Below are 17,305 nucleotides of genomic sequence, written 5' to 3' on the forward strand. Positions count from 1 at the left end.
ATTTTAGTTAACCATAAGATTTCTTCATAGTGTCTCTCCACTTATCGGCTAGCTAGTCTGATCTCTGCCACAGTGCGGGCAATCGGAGTGTAGGACACTAACATAACTTATCGTGCATAAAACTATAGTACAGTCGCATCTAACCTAGGTCGTCCTACAGGTGATTGAAAAGAAGTAGGCCACATATCATAAGGTTCTTTGCATAAAGACAAAGATATTATTTGAGATCTCGCGTTGGTATATCCAGCTACGAAATACAAATAAATCAGAGTCGAAATATTATACTAAAAACTAATATTTTACTAATATATATTTATAACTAACATCATACTAAACAACTAAAAGTGTCTCTCCACTTATCGACCAGCTAGTCTGATCTATGCCACAGTGCCGGTAATCGGAGTGTAGGACACTAGTATAATCTATTGTGCAAAGAACTGAAATTGAGCTCGCATCTACCCTAGATCACTATTTGGACGACTGAAAGACGTAGGCCACTTGGAAATAGTTTTGTTGCACAGGACAGTTATGTTGCTTAGAAGTTATTCATTTGCTTTATAAATTATTAAATAATAAATATATTAACGTAAAACATCATATACAAGGTTAAGAACTATACTACATAAATATACAAAAGGTTTTTGCAAAAAGACAGAGTTATAACAAACTTAGATTTCACCTTGGGTAGATTTAATATAGAATTGTACTAGAAAAGTAGTTACACGCGAGTTAATAATAATATAAACCGTATAAATATAATTGCGTACATTAATGCGTGAACGTATACATCGATAATTGTTACATCAACAACATCGTTCATCTCAAGAGAATATCAGGATAATCAGAGGTAAGTGGAACATTTGTTTACATAATAAGTCTATAATAGATCCTTTACTGAAGAATTTTTTAGTAATAAACAATTAGAATAGGATAAGTCATTGAGAATAAACTAAAATATTTTTATAAGAAACACGATACTTGTGACTAGCCGGAAATTAGTGCACGCGTTTCTGTGCAGGAGCTAGGTAGTGACCCTTCTTTGTAATTTCATCTTATTCATACATTTGACGTCTTTACATAAGCATACATACCCCGAGATCCCTTTCTATTTTATTTTATTGTAGTCACTACCGGGTATCTATAGACACTTTTACTTTCCATTGGTACCCATCCTTTTTACACTACGCCCGCTACGATTATTATTTCCTTATTGGCCACCTGTGTTACATTTCTTTACATTTCTTCCCTTTCACACCCCGAACCCCAAACACATTTAACAACATTCCTTTGCCACCTTCCGCCGGTCTTTCTTTTTGTTTATTACAAAACAAGTATAGACAAATTTTTTTCGCATTTATTCACAATAAATTACATAAATTTTGCTGATAAATGATATTTGTTGTGTAAAATGTCAATAAAAAAAATGTAATAATTACAATTTTATTCAAATTATATCGTAAAACTATTTTATACTACTTGAAAATTAAAAACCCAGCACAGGGGGTTCACATTACAGTGGTGACGTAGCATAGTTGGATCAAGTATAATGATATCTGACAGTGATTAAAATCACTATAAAAAAAAAAGGTTTCGATGCAAATCTTTAGATAGTGTTTAATTTTAAAGAATGATGGATTATTCCAAAAGCTACATGATCTGATATTTCCTTAATAATATCCTGATTAAGATATAGCATTTTGAATGATAAAGGGATATAAATATTATTTCTCATAAAAAAATTGTGTTAATCCATACACTTTTCAGTAAGTTATAGCTTTATAAAGTTAAAAATGTAGAAAATAAAATCGAGAATTTTCACACGTAAATAGCATTCGGTAGCCATTTTCACAATGAACACAAAATAAAATCCGACTTTTTTTTTTGTATAATAAAGTACATTATATTAGCTTTAATTTATGATATATATAAGTGTTAGACTTTCCGGAACACTTTAAAAATGTAAGTTGCAAAAGTTCTACTTTTCTATGCATTTTTATCTTTTGAACCCCCCTCTGTATTAGGAGAAATTTAAAAAAACAGTAAGTCGAATAAAATATGTATATAAATACTACTTCTCATGAAAAAATTGTATTGATCCATACATTTTTCAAAAACTTATACCATATTAAAGTTAAAAATGTAAAATACAAAATCGAGAATTTTCACACAAAAATAGCATTCAGTAGCTATTTTCACCGTGAATATAAAATAAAGTCTGAAATTTTTTTTTTCATGATAAAATATATTACATTGCATTTTTAAAAAAGTTATAGCAATTTTAAGTAAAAAAACCCAGCACATGGGGGTCGTGGCACAGTGGTGACGTGGCATAGTTAAATCAAGTAGAATGATATCTGACAGTGATTAAAATCCCTATAAAAAAAAAACGCTTCGATGTAAATCTTTAGATAATGTTTAATTTTAAATATTGGTGAATTATTCCAAATGCTACATGATCTGATATTTCCTTAATAATATCCTGATTAAGATAAAGTATTTTGAATGATAAAGGGATATGAATATTATTTTTCATAAAAAAATTGTGTTAATCCATACACTTTTCAGTAAGTTATAGCATCCCACATAGCAATTTCAACATATTAATATTGTCAAAATATTCTTACAAAATATTTTTAAAATATTTTGAATAAAATATTGTGACAATATCTCATAAATATAATAAAAAATATATTCTATTGAAATATTTTCATAATATGCTCACAATATAATTTTTTATTTTTATTTATAATTTATTATAAAGTTAAAAATGTAAAATATAAAATCGAGAATTTTCACACGTAAATAGCATTCGGTAGCCATTTTTACCGCAAAGATAAAATAAAGTCCGAAGTTTTTTTTTTCATGATAAAGTATATTGCATGAGCTTTAATTTAAGATATATATAAAAGTGTCAAATCACTTGATTATTTTTCACACGTAAACTTTTTTGGTATAACGTAGACTGTATAATTTTTGTTTCCTGCGACTTTTAGCTTCGATACGAAGCTGAGAGGTATTGGTTTTACTATGATGTGTTTTTTTTTTGTGTCTGTTACCACATTTTCTCAGCTCTCACTTAACCGATTTCAACGATACGTCAAAAGATCACAAATCGTATCTAGTCAAAAATTGAAAATATTTCCCTTGTTCCCCGTAAATGAGGAAAACTTCCAAAAAAATTACAAATTTCAAAATCGCTAATTTTCAAAATTTTTAAAAATTTTTTTCTTAAAACTGCCATAACTTTTTCAAAAATGAACAAATCAATATATATATGTTTTTTATAGATGTTTGATGTCTTTACCTTTCATTTGGTAATTTTTTTTTTATATCTGACCCTTTACCTGCCCACGGGAGGGGGTTTAAAATGACAACTTTTTCACAAAAAATTAATTTTTTCAACTTGACTTTTGAAAATGTTCCGGAAATGTCTGACACTTTTATTTATATCTTTACGGTGAAAATGGCTACCAAATGCTATTATTGTGTGAAAATTCTCGATTTTATTTTTTATATTTTTAACTTTATAATCCCACATAGCAATGAAATATTTCTAGAATATTCCTAGAATATTTATTTTTGATATTAAAATATTTCTAGAATATAACCAGAATATTTTGAAATATTCTCACAATATTTTAAAGCTATGTTTCTAAAATATTATAAAAAATATTTTGTGACAATATTTTTTAAATGTTTTATAAATATATTAAAAAAATGCAAAAAAGTAGAGACCTTCACGCAGGATACGAACCCCGTACTTCAAGCGCTTTGGACTCGTACGTTATCCATTGACCCACAGGATGCTACTACCGTAAGAGGATAAAAAAGGCTATTTAAGCTGGTTCAAATGGTTATTTGTCTGTTAAGTCATTTTTCCTATTTAAAAAAACTCAAAGTAAATACAACTCTATATTCAATTTAGATTAGATTCATATAATTTTTTTTAAAATAGACGATCCCATCACCATGAATTCTCCTTGTAAGTTAGAAATTGACTTTTATTGTTGATAATATAGAAATATATTCTAACTATAATAAAAATATTTTTAGGATTTTAAGTTTCACAGGACAATAATAAGATATAATTGCGCTGATAAAACTAAAAAAATTTTAACTCGATAGGCCTGCAAATAAGAGCAACAAGGGTTCTTTACTGTACCTAACTGACTTAGCTTAATTGAATTAAGTTAATTAAAATTGATACTAATTAGAGAAAATGGCTGTTTACTTACTAAGGATTTAGGAATATGTATATATAATACATAAGTATTATATAACAAGATACCAATAACATCCAAAGATATAACTAAAGGGAGAAAAGAGGATGGCTTGTGTCTCTTAAGTTACCTCAGTTGGCCAACAAGATATATATTTATAATATTTAAAAAATTATATTGATAATATATTCAACNTTATACTTGTATACATTATTACTGTAATTTTACTTTTACTATTACTTAATTGAAATTTTATTATTTTACATGCTTTTATTTATTGATACTTTAAAGTTTTATTTAAATAGAAACTTATAACTTAACATGTATATCTGTGATTAATTTAAGTTTTCTCATGTTTATAGAAATTGTTTACCTTATACTTAATAGCTAAAATGACTTACTATAGTCCATAAAAATAAATTTCATTTTATTATTTAGATTTTTATTAAATAATTATTATTTAACAGAATTATGAAGTGTAGTAACCTTAATAATCATTTTGTGTACTTAGCTAGGCTGAAATATTCAATTTGTATGAATTTATTTAAATAAAAATAGTATTTAATTTATTAACTAGTAATAACATTAGTGATTTTAAGCGAAATTGTGACCTATTATAATATGATAACTAAAATTATACAAATGAGATAAACACAAAATCATGTAATCTTCTGCAAAAAACGACTTAATAGTATATTTAAATTTGAATTGGACGTAAAATTTTAATTTACATAAATATATAACATCATGTAATACTTACGAGGTTCGTGTTTTTTAAGTACATAATCATTTAGAATCATAATGAACGTATCTTTCAAATCTAATGCAAAAAAATCAGTTTATATTTTGTAAAGCTGAAATACTTGAGGTTATTTTAGCAAGAATTTTTATTTTTGGTTTTATTGTATAATATACAGCAATAAATCTGCATACATTGTATACAGACTTATTTTATTTATAAAACACTATCCAAATAATTCGGCATAAAATGTACTACTTGTTCGTTGCACTTTTTGTAAAAAAATCCAGTAGCCGTTCTATTTGTATAAAAATTGTATAGAAAATGTGATGTGGTGGAATTTTTATTTTGTGTTTTTAGTTTTTATAGAGAAATTCTTATTTTTTACTAAAATCCAATAAGTTAGGTTCAAATAAAAATTATCATGAATATAGGTAATTATAAACAATACTAGTATTATGAATTCAAAATAAATTGATATTGATATGAGGTTTCATATTCTATAAATTAATATGTTTTTTCCAATAAATATACTAATTTGTTTCAGCTTGTTAAGGAAAAACCACGAAAAAAAAAAACGTGCTAAATAAGTGCCAAACAAACTTTTCTTGGTTAGTTGTTTTCATTCAAATTCATACAAAATGATATACAATATTTTTTTTTATGTAGTTAAATATTATTCTTATAGAAACCTGACAAATCAATTAATATTACTTTATTTAAAATTTAGTAGGTCTTTTTGATATATTTACATTTACCTATAAGATAGTTAAATTGCCTATTTATAAACATGTTATTTGTAAAGATTTATTTTTTGAGAAATTAAAATTACATTAATTAATGATTTAATGTAATTAATTTTATTATGAAAATACTAAAATCACTCATTTATATTTATTCCGAAATTGCGGTGCGATTCTTAACACCTGAGAAAAATTTAAATATAATTTTAGGTTCTTACAAAAAAAAAAAAAACAAAAATAATTGATTATCATTGTGAATCACAATTTGTGATGCATATTAAAATTTGATTTAAATAAGGAAATTCTGTTAAATTGAAACAACAGTAATAAAAATATATATTAATAATAGTTTGCGAAATTCGTTTATTATAATCACACTTGACTCTTTAATTAGAAAACCTTAAATTTTAACAAAGAGAAAAATAAAAAATAAAACATTACATTAAACGAATGGCGGTCAATTTATCATTGGTCATATTTATTCAGTAGCGTAGATACAGGGGGGTTTAGGGGACTTAAACCCCGCAAGAACCAAAAAAAAAATTATTTATAAGTAAAGTAGAGGTACGATTTAAAATTATTTTTTTACATTTTGTTAATTATATTATGAATTAATTTTAAATAAAAAAATATATCTTTAAATATTAATTAGTCAAAAATTTAATTTGAAATAAACCCCCCCGATAAAGTAATCGTATCACGCCACTGCATTTCATTACTGAAATTCAATATTTATTTTTAATAAATAATTATTACTAAATACGCTTTGATAATTACCAAAACTAAATGTTTTAGTATATTTTATTTAATAAATATAATTAATATTATGACTTTCATAATATAAAAAACAGTTTTTTATATTTGTGATAATAATAAAATACATAAGTATTCAGTAATAGTCAGTTATTAAAAAATTGTCAAATTCAGTAAATGTATTAAAATGGTTAAGTACAGTAAATAATTTAACAATGTGTTTTCGATAAAGTCTAGAAATAGAATGATATAGAATCATTATAGATATCATCATATTAATTTAATTTATGATGTGTTAATTTTTCATTTGTGTAATTATGTCTAATGGAATGAAATCATTTATAATTTCATTGATTTTACCAAAAAATATTTCAATAACATTTAACATTATTATTGTTGGGGAATTAGGATGAGGAAAGGGGAATTTACTTTCATACAATTTATGAATTTTTAAATATATTTAGAAATGTAGTTAATATTTTTTGAGGGAAGAGGATTTTTTATAAAATAAAATTTAAATTATTTAGGTAATTTAAAATCGTGATCAATTAACCAGCGCAATAAATTGACCGACATGATTTGCCCGCAATAAATTGATCAGATATCACAGTGAATATAATTTACCAACTAGTTTAAGTGATTAAAGTGCCACTCTGTGTAATTTTAAACTTATTTTTGTTTAATTAAATTTTAATAAAGTAAATAAAAAACTTTGTATAAAATATAACTTATCATCTTTCATACATGGATTATTATTTGCTTGTTCTAACAAAATATCTAAAAAAGTAAAAAATTTATGATAAAATATAAAATTTTAATTTTAATTAATACTTGAATAATTGAAATCAACAACGTGTTATGTACCAAAAATTAAAAAATGTATTAGTTCTAGAAAAATGTTCTAGGACCAAGACCATTATCATAATATGTTCTATTATATAATAAGATTAAGATTAAGGACTGTTTACACCAGGCGCCAAATTTGAATTTAATTTATTAGAGTTTGGTGGCTGGCAGAACTTCCACCTTATGCATCGGCGATTAGACCCCTTATCAGTGGCCAGTGTCAGCTGTGAAATTAAACACTATCTAAAGATTTGCATCGAAGCCTTTTTTTTTTATATAGTGATTTTAATCACTGTCAGATATCATTATACTTAATCTAACTATGCCACGACATCACTGTGCCGCGACCACTCTGTGTTGGGTTTTTTTTGTTTGAATTATTAATAACAACAATGGAAAAATTAGAGTACATTTTAATTAATTTAATTCAATCTGTCCCTTGCCTATTGAAATAAATTATGACTTATTCTTTATAACAAACAGTCTAATCAAATGAAATTAATAAATTATAATGTAACAATATACTCACTTGTCATTTTCAGTTGATAGGTCACCTCTGGAATAATATTTTTTTTACTACATGTGTTATGTATGATAATTTTTTTATTACATTTTATTACGTGTCATGTATAATACACGATGTAGATACTCAAAAATAGATAATATAAATACAAATTAACTTTTTGTTCAATTATATTCTATATTAAAATCACACAAAATATAATTGCATGTATTTAAAAGTTTGTTGGTTTTTGTAATGTGGCATATAAAATATTAAACACTCAACATTATTTATATATTTTTTTTAATAATTTAAAAATTATTAGTGTGAAAAAATTGATTTTTTTAGGACTTTTTTAATAATCTTATAGTCAGGCTAATCTATTAGTTTTTGTTATAATTAAAAATATAGGGTTTTAAGGATCTTAGAATTTACATAATTAGCTTTTTTTTGACAAGTAATAAAATGTAAAAATTCTATTACTTTATTTATATTCATATGACTTTTAAATTTATCTAAGCTTAAAGAAGCTAGATGAATAATCAATTAAACGTACTTTGAAACAACAATGAAAGGCTTAAATTTTTAAAATAATTTAATGAGTATTTATACTTCTATTTTAATCTTAATGTATGCTCAAATAATTTAGCATCTTACTTATAAATCACATACAATTTATTTAAAGACAAATCGTTAAATTTATATTGTCAAATTTAAAGATAATTTAAAGCTTCTACAAATTGATATTTGCAACTATTAGGTAGTAACTCCCGTTTTCTTATTTTTCAGCTAATCAAAATTAAATTTATTCTCAAAATTTTTTATAAAAAATTGTTAAAAATTATTATTTTAAAATTTAAAAATTTACTTTGTATTAAATCTTCCCTTGAATTGGCCATAGAATTGAATTCATGAAACATTATTACAAAAGTGCAGCTTATCAAACTTTTTATGAATTCCATGGCAATTCAATAATCTGTAAACATATTAATTATAAGATACATTAAATTTTTAACTACTAAATGAATTTTTTTTTTAAATTAGTAAATTACTGTGGGACACCTTTATATAAATAAATAATTAAAAAAAAAGATTACAGAAAAATCAACTATTTCAATATAAAATAATCTTATTCGAGGATTAGTCAGTATTAATGGTGTTGGCATAACTAATTTGGGGTTGGGATAGATTAGTTCTCTTTAGCTTAAATTTAGGCCCCTCGATGTCATGGTTTCTAGACCTTGTTAAATTCTATAAATGGCTACTTAATATTGTATTATGCTTATATTATATTATTAGTAAAAGGAAGGAGTTAAAAATAATATTTAACTACTGTCTAAACAAGAGTATTACAACAAATTAATGCAGTAAAAAGTAAAAAACAACGATTATAACATACTCACGCGACACTGACCATTGCGTGAGAGCCCCCCCAAAAAAAAGTTCACATGTTATTTTGTAATACTATATCAGTATAAATTATAAATATTCTACTTAACAGTAAAATAAATTATTACACTACATTTTAATTAAAATTTCAACAATTATGTTTAAAATATAATTGAGAAGTAACTTAAAATAAAATAAATTGACATTATCTACCTTTATCAAATTTATTTGAAATAATTTATTATAAGATAGGTTTATCATTGAAAGTGTGACAAAATAAATAAGTTCGTGAACCTTTAAAAAATCCCTAATAAGTATTTAAAATATATAAAATTTACAGTATTCAGTTATTAATGCGCGTTATTTATTTTGTCAGTATTTAGTGTATAGGTTGTCTATTTAATTTTTAAATACACTATGTATTATGTAAATATTAATAAGTGTATTGTAATAAGTTTGTAGTTATAACTTTTAAGAATTTATTTGCTTTTTAACAAACGTTAAAGTTGTAACACACTAGGAGTGGGATTATAGTTTCTAAAAAATGAAGAGCGTCATCACAAAGTCATTATAAAGATTTTAATTTATTATGAAAATAAATTAAAAACAGTCTTTTTAATTTTTAAATATTATACTATAACAGAAACAAGTTCAGAAAAAAATATTAACAGTAATCAATTTAGGTAGCTATCTACATATAAAAATATGAAATGACAAATATAGTTTAAAGTTCTACTAAAATTATTTTTTTTTTTTAAACAATTTAGACCTCATGAATTTCTTATATTATCGCTTACTAACTCTTCAATTCTCAAAATTAAAGCGGTCTCCCTAGCATTTTGGGATACAACTCAAAGATTACGCTAGATTGTACTTCTAATAAGAAGGGGGACAGAGTCCCCTCCGTCCATCTTCACTTTAACTACTACTTATGAATGTTAAAACTGATATTTTTGGAGTAGAAAGTGTGGTGAAAATTTTAACTACGACAATTTATTTGAGTTTTTAAGGGATAAATAATTAATAAAACTACAAATCATAGTAAATTTATTAAATTCGAGGATCAGTGACTTAAAACATTTGTTAATTTTTCTACTAATATTTTAATTAATAATGTTGAACGTCATACTTAAGTATTTAGTATTAAATACTAATTATATATAATTTATTTTCAGACAAAAAATAAAAAGTTTCAGCTTATAATAAATTTATTTACTATAGTAAAACTATATAAATTCCATTCTCATTAATGTATTAAAATACATCTTAATGTATCTTAAAGTAAAGCAATATGTGTTATGCGTTAAGAAATATCAACTTTTCATACTCTCTTATCTCCATCTTTTTTTATAACTCCGAAAATTCAAAACTGATGATAAATTTGAATCAGTGATCCAAAAGTATATAAAAACGTTATATTGTACTATATTATAGGTTACATCTTAAGAGGTATTTATTAAGGCAAGCTAATTTTATATTCTGGACACTGTTCGAGGTCGTAATTATATTCACGAATACCTTTTGTTAAAGTAATTAAATTGACTATAATCGATTTAATTCTCTCTTGTAAGTAAAGGCAGAAAAATTTTAAAAATAAGTTAATATACCTTATTTGCGAAAAAAATAAATCACGTCCTTTCTTAGCTTCGATGCGAAGCTGAGAAGGTATTGGTTTTACTAAGATGTGTTTTTTTTTTTTTTGTCTGTTACCACTTTTCTCAGCTCTCACCTCACCGATTTCTTTCAATGATACGTCAAAAGATCACAAATCGTATCTAGTCGAAGACATTACTCTCAAAAATTTTAAATTTTTCCCTTGTTCTCCGTAAATGAGGAAAACCTCCAAAAAATTACAAATTTTAAAATCGCTAATTTTTAAAAATTTTTTTCTTAAAACTGCCATAACTTTTTCAAAAAAGAACAAATCAATATATATATATATTTTATAGATGTTTGATGTCTTTACCTTTCAAATTTTTTTTTATATCTGACCGTTTACCTGCCCACGGGGGGGCTTTAAAATGACAACTTTTTCACAAAAAATTAATTTTTCAACTTGACTTTTGAAAATATTCCGGAAATGTCTGACACTTTTATATATATCTTAAATTAAAGCTAATGTAATATACTTTATCATGAAAAAAAAAAATTCGGACTATATTTTATCTTCACGGTGAAAATGGCTACCGAATGCTATTTTTGTGTGAAAATTCTCGATTTTTTTTTTAACATTTTTAACTCTATAATGCTATAACTTATTGAAAAGTTTATGAATGAACATAATTTTTTTATGAGAAATAATATTTTTTAATAATCTCTTTTCCATAACACATATTTTATCTTAATCAGGATATTAATAAGGAACTAGCAGATCATGTATCATCTGGAATAATTCACCAATTTTTAAAATTAAACACTATCTAAAGATTTACATCGAAGCGTTTTTTTTTTATAGTGATTTTAATCACTGTCAGATATCATTATACTTGATCCAACTATGCCACGTCACCACTGTGCCACGACCCCCATGTGCTGGGTTTTTTTTGTTAAACATTACATACTTAGGACTAAGTGTGACACTAAAAAGTCTCAAAAAGTGGTACGATTTGAGCCACTGTAGACTCAGAATTCTACTACGTCCATAATTAATGGTGATTGATTGCAAAAGTTATTAATTTTATCAAATTTAAATAATTTAGTATATAAAAAAAATTATAAATGTCTACTTACAAAATTATGTAATCTAATACGAAATTATTATCTGCTTAATATTGGAACTACTGAAAGTTAATGATTTCCTAAGTACAAATGACGACTTATTTTATAATTATTATATACTAAAAATTAAAAAATGTGTAAGTATAAAATATAGTAATGTTTGCGTACTTTATATAGAAATATTTTCAAATATATTAACCTACATGACAATGTATTTATTTAAAATTGCAACTTTTTACTAAAACGATATAATAATTTTATTTTACGACGTAAAATGTTAACTTGTGTATGCATAAATAAATCAATTTTTTTTGCAATGGCTAAAAAAAAAATCATCTCATTTTTATCAAATGTGACGTTTTTATGGTGAATAATTTCTTTAAGAGATTCAGTTAAAGTTTTAGGGTGTCCATTTCCTACTTTTGAACATAGCCTATTTTACAGTTAACAATGGGCGTGTAATTTAATTTTACTATAAGTGAAGTTTATTAACCAATGGATTTTCAAATATTGCCAATTTCCTCAGCCCTGACTAGTATTGCGTTATTTATTTTACTGAAGATTTTGATGTAAAAAAAGTCAATATTAGTTTTAATAAATTGTTAATAAAAGTGCTTATTGAACATAACGTTATTTATCGATTCAAGTTTTTAATACCTTTTTAAATTCAATAACATATGACACGTAATGTACCAAAATGAAGTCAGCTAAATACATGTAAAGTTTGTTTTACTAAATTTTAAATATAAATAATTTCTACAGACTAATTGCTAAAATGAATTAATACATTAAACTTTTAATTCATTAAGACAATAAATTTTTTTCATTTTTTACTATTGTTGTACGTTGGTACACATGTTAACTAATGTTTTTGACGACGAGTTCGCCGTTTTTAGCACTTCTCGAGTCCTCCCGTTGAATACACTGGTCTGTCCCAATCCCTAAAATTAGTGAACTACTAAAGGAGTAGAGTTTAGAACCGTCAGCACGGTCTAGCTCAAAAGTAGCAGACTGAAGGGTGGCTCCTTGTCAGCCAACAGCACAACTACCTTTTCACTATACCTACTAAAGGACGATTAAGGCCAAAAACTAGCCAGCAAGCACACTAATAATTAAGATCGACTAAAGGACCAGCAGTCCAATCTCGACTCTAGCCACACACACACAATTTTAACAGCACGGTGGATATAAATATTTACGCTACGTGCAGGTTTTTAAATAGTTATTTTATCTAAGAAACGTAATAAACACAAAGTCACAATTTAATATAAAAATGCAACACAAAACAAATTAAATCGTACAAAATACAAAGTTACTCGCGTCAAACATCCCGACCCGTAACTTTCTTCGATAAAACGTCCAGCCTTCCTATCCTTTTAATGTTTACCTTTTATACTCTTTTCCCAATATTATTAATTTGCTTATCCTGCATTTCCTATTTGTATGACATTATCGTATTGCTTGAGAATTCAAAAATTGCTTACTACTGTTGTAAATTTTGTATCAACTATTTACTACACTATTAATATATTATTTATATAAATTTTTACAGACTATACATTGTGTTATTCAGTATAATGAGGAATATTTTGCACATTAAACATATCATTACACCGAATAATAAGTATTTAGTATACATCTGTAAATAGTAGAGCCCTTAATTGGTACGTGCAAACTTAGCACACACTATGCACAATAATATTTCATCTAAATATTTTGCTCCCAATTAACAACAAATTTCTTACAAAACACTTATATTTTAGTACAATGTTATATTTAAGATGCGAAATAGCACTATCTGTCAAGCAATGCTAACATCATTGATGTTCATATAACGTTTCATGGCGACGTGAAGTATCCCATATATTATTACTACGGTATAAAGGGGATATCTCTGGGCTTGTTAATAATCGTTTTTTTTTTCAGCAATTTAATATAACTTTAAAATATTTAAGGAAGATACTTATAAACATAACATATATATGATTTTACTTTTAAAAGTTATGAGCCAGCTTTCGATCATACCTTTATTAATGGCTTTGAATAAAGATGTTGACTAATAGATATTAGCTTTTTGGGCACATTTTGAAAATAGAAAAAAATATCTAAACCAGAACCTATTACTGGGAGTTTTTGACTAATTTTTTTTTTTGTCGTATCGTTAGACAATGAGATTTGGCCTTTGAGCTAAAATTAAATTCAACGTAAATTTTACTAAAAATTTGTAAATTATAATTGTCAAAGGTAATTTAAAATATTGACTAAATATTGAGTTACAAAGACATTTAACGTAAAAAAATGAAATGTTATGGCTTAAATTACTGTTTATATTAAAACTGTATATTATAAGATAATTATATTCATATCAAAAATTAATTTTATTAAAACTATATGAAATTTATTTTTTCTTACATAATTGAGAAATAAAATTATGGTAAAATAATAATTAAAAAAACTAAAATAATAAATAAAACTAAAAACATTCAAAATTTCACTATTAAAATCAAGTAAACTCGTGACTTCACATAGGTTTGCTGATTTTTCATCATTTTTAATTACATTTATACTGATGTATAATTTTATCATAACATAAAATAATTTTTTTATACAATTATTGTATTCTTATGTTATTTATGTTATTTATTATATAAATTAATTGTTTGATAAAAAAAATAATTAAAAAGTATTTGATGATCAACCGTCATTTAAAAATATTTTCAAGAATACCTAAATTGTTAGTTTAATACAATTTCACAACAATCGTAGATATTTTATATTATATTTATTATAATTATTGTTTTTTATCATATCAATTTTTGGTCATATCAAATCATGAGCTAATTATCTTATGGTATAATAGTAATAGACTAGCTTCAAACACTTAGTAATAGCCATGCTAATCAAAAAAATAAAAATGTATAATAATATCTTAATATTTTTATATTTTCTAGTTCTTAATAAACAATAATATTAATAATTATTAAAAATAAAAAAACTAAAAATATTATGTATTTGTGATTTCAAATAATACTGTCCTTGTAAGTAAAAATAAACCCATAAATTATCATTATTATACCATATTATTAAACAACTGTTTATTTATAAAATGGCAATTTTGAGATAAATACAATACAGAGTGATTTTTTTATCATAACCCACTCAACTACTTGCAGAATATATATAATTAAAACATTTTTTTTTTTTTGTTTTTCTTTAGTTATACATTATTCTTGAATTATTAACTATTTAAAACTTTTTATGTTCAATCCTTATGCCTTGTAAGGGTGTCAACCTTGTTTTTTTAAATGGTAACACATATTTTTAATTTAATGAAATTTTAATTCAATAGTAAATAGCATTTGAATTTTTAGTATAACTTTATTTGTTCATTAGATATAAACATTTAAAGTTTCAAAATTTTTGAATTTGAAATCTTTGATAATAACAATGCTGTGTACCAGCTAATAACGATGCCATAAAAAACCAATTGGCTACCTGTATTTGTAATCCCTTATGTATTATACATGTATATTAACTCAAAAATTTCACGCTTACTTGAGATCTACTAGAAATATTTCTTTAGTGATACAGGTGCACACCTCTCAAAAATAGATATTATAAACATTTCAATAACTTAAATTTAAACTCGTCTATCGATAAGTTCTATGAAATTATTTTGCATAGTTTTGATATTTATGTCCCAAACATTAAATTTAATCCTAACATAAATTGTAACATCACATGATCAAATCCATCCCTCAGAAAATTAATTAAAAAAAAAAAAAGAAGCACACAAAAAATTAAGAATAACAAATTCTTAACAGGATTATTTAACTTTTTCCGAACTTCGGAAAAAATGCAAATCATTATACAGTCAAATTCATGCAAATTACATACAAAAAAACCCAGCACAGGGGGATCGCGGCACAGTAGTGACGTAGCATAGTTGGATCAAGTATAATGATATCTGACAGTGATTAAAATCACTATCAGAAAAAAACGCTTCAATGCAAATCTTTAGATAGTGTTTACTTTCAAAAAATTGGTGGATTATTCCAAAAGCTACATGATCTGCTAGTTCCTTATTAATATCCTGATTAAGATAAAGTATGTGGAATGGAAAAGGGATTATTAAAAAATATTATTTCTCATAAAAATATTAGGTTGATCCATAAACTTTTCAATAAGTTATAGCATTATAAAGTTTAAAATGTAAAAAATAAAATCGAAAATATTCACACAAAAATAGCATTCGGTAGCTATTTTCACCGTGAAGACAAAATAAAGTCCGAAATTTTTTTTTCCTATAATAAAATATATTACATTAGCTTTAATTTAAAATATATATAAAAGTGTCAGACTTTCCGGAACATTTTCAAAAGTCAAGTTGAAAAAGTAAATTTTTTATGAAAAAGTTGTCATTTTGAATCCCCCTTTGTAGGCAGGTAAAAAGTCAGATTTATAAAAAAAATAGACCAAATGATAGGTAAAGACATCATGCATCTATAATATATATATATATATATATTGATTTGTTCATTTTTGAAAATGTTATAGCAATTTTAAGTAAAAAATATTGAAAAAATTTCGAATATTAGCGATATTAAAATTTGTAATTTTTTTGGAGGTTTCCCCCATTTACGGGGAACGAGAGATTTTTTATCAATTTTTGAAAGTAATGTCTTTGACTAAATACAATTTGTGATCTTTTGACGTATCATTGAAAGAAATCAGTTCGGTGAGAGCTGAGAAAATGTGTTGACGTGGTATAGATGGATCAAGTATAATGATATCTGACAGTGATTAAAATCACTATAAAAAAAAACCCAGCACAGTGGGGTCGCGGCATAGTGGGGATGTTGCATAGTTGGGTCCAGTATAGATTTAATCTGACAGTGATTAAAATCACTATCATAAGAAACGCTTCGATGCAAATCAGTAGATAGTGTTTAATTCTAAGAAATTGGTGGATAATTACAAAAGCTACATTATCTGCTAGTTTCTTATTAATACCCTGATTAAGATAAAGTATGTCGAATGAAAAAGGGATTATTAAAAAATATTATTTCTCATAAAAAAATTGTGTTGATTCGTACACTTTTCAATGAGTTATAGCATTATAAAGTTAAAAATGTAACCAACCCAACCCAACATCAACTCCTATTTCCTTAATTATATCCAGATTAGTAATTATTTTAATTATATATTATATAATTTTTATAATTAATTATTTTCAAATTATTATTGATTTTTAATATGTTAAAAGTAATCATTTTGAACCTACTTCTTTTTGTTCTTTAAAGTGAAAGTTTTAATAAAAAAAAAATGAATTTATTACCATAACTTTTAACTCAACTTGCAAGTTTGAAATAAATATTATTAAATAGAAAAAAAT

At 24.8% G+C, this 17,305-nt stretch overlaps 1 protein-coding gene across 2 annotated transcripts in view; it reads right to left on the bottom strand.

Annotated features, from left to right (window-relative positions):
- Window positions 1-12,064, bottom strand: part of LOC126904844 (uncharacterized) — an 18,702-nt gene extending 6,638 nt beyond the window's left edge. For both annotated transcript variants that reach the window (XM_050684142.1, XM_050684141.1), the window contains exons 1-5: window positions 11,923-12,064; window positions 8,672-8,779; window positions 7,831-7,857; window positions 7,200-7,232; window positions 4,981-5,040 (exon numbers count right to left, since the gene is read on the bottom strand). In XM_050684142.1, coding sequence (XP_050540099.1) covers window positions 4,981-5,040; window positions 7,200-7,232; window positions 7,831-7,857; window positions 8,672-8,765 — 214 coding nt within the window. In that variant the 5' untranslated portion in view covers window positions 8,766-8,779; window positions 11,923-12,064. The remainder of the gene's footprint in view (window positions 1-4,980; window positions 5,041-7,199; window positions 7,233-7,830; window positions 7,858-8,671; window positions 8,780-11,922) is intronic.
- Between the last annotated feature and the right edge of the window lie 5,241 nt (window positions 12,065-17,305).

The sequence above is a fragment of the Daktulosphaira vitifoliae genome, unplaced genomic scaffold, assembly GCF_025091365.1.
Source record: "Daktulosphaira vitifoliae isolate Bord-2020 unplaced genomic scaffold, ASM2509136v1 Scaffold_4, whole genome shotgun sequence".
In the NCBI taxonomy this organism is placed as follows: Eukaryota; Metazoa; Arthropoda; class Insecta; order Hemiptera; family Phylloxeridae; genus Daktulosphaira; species Daktulosphaira vitifoliae.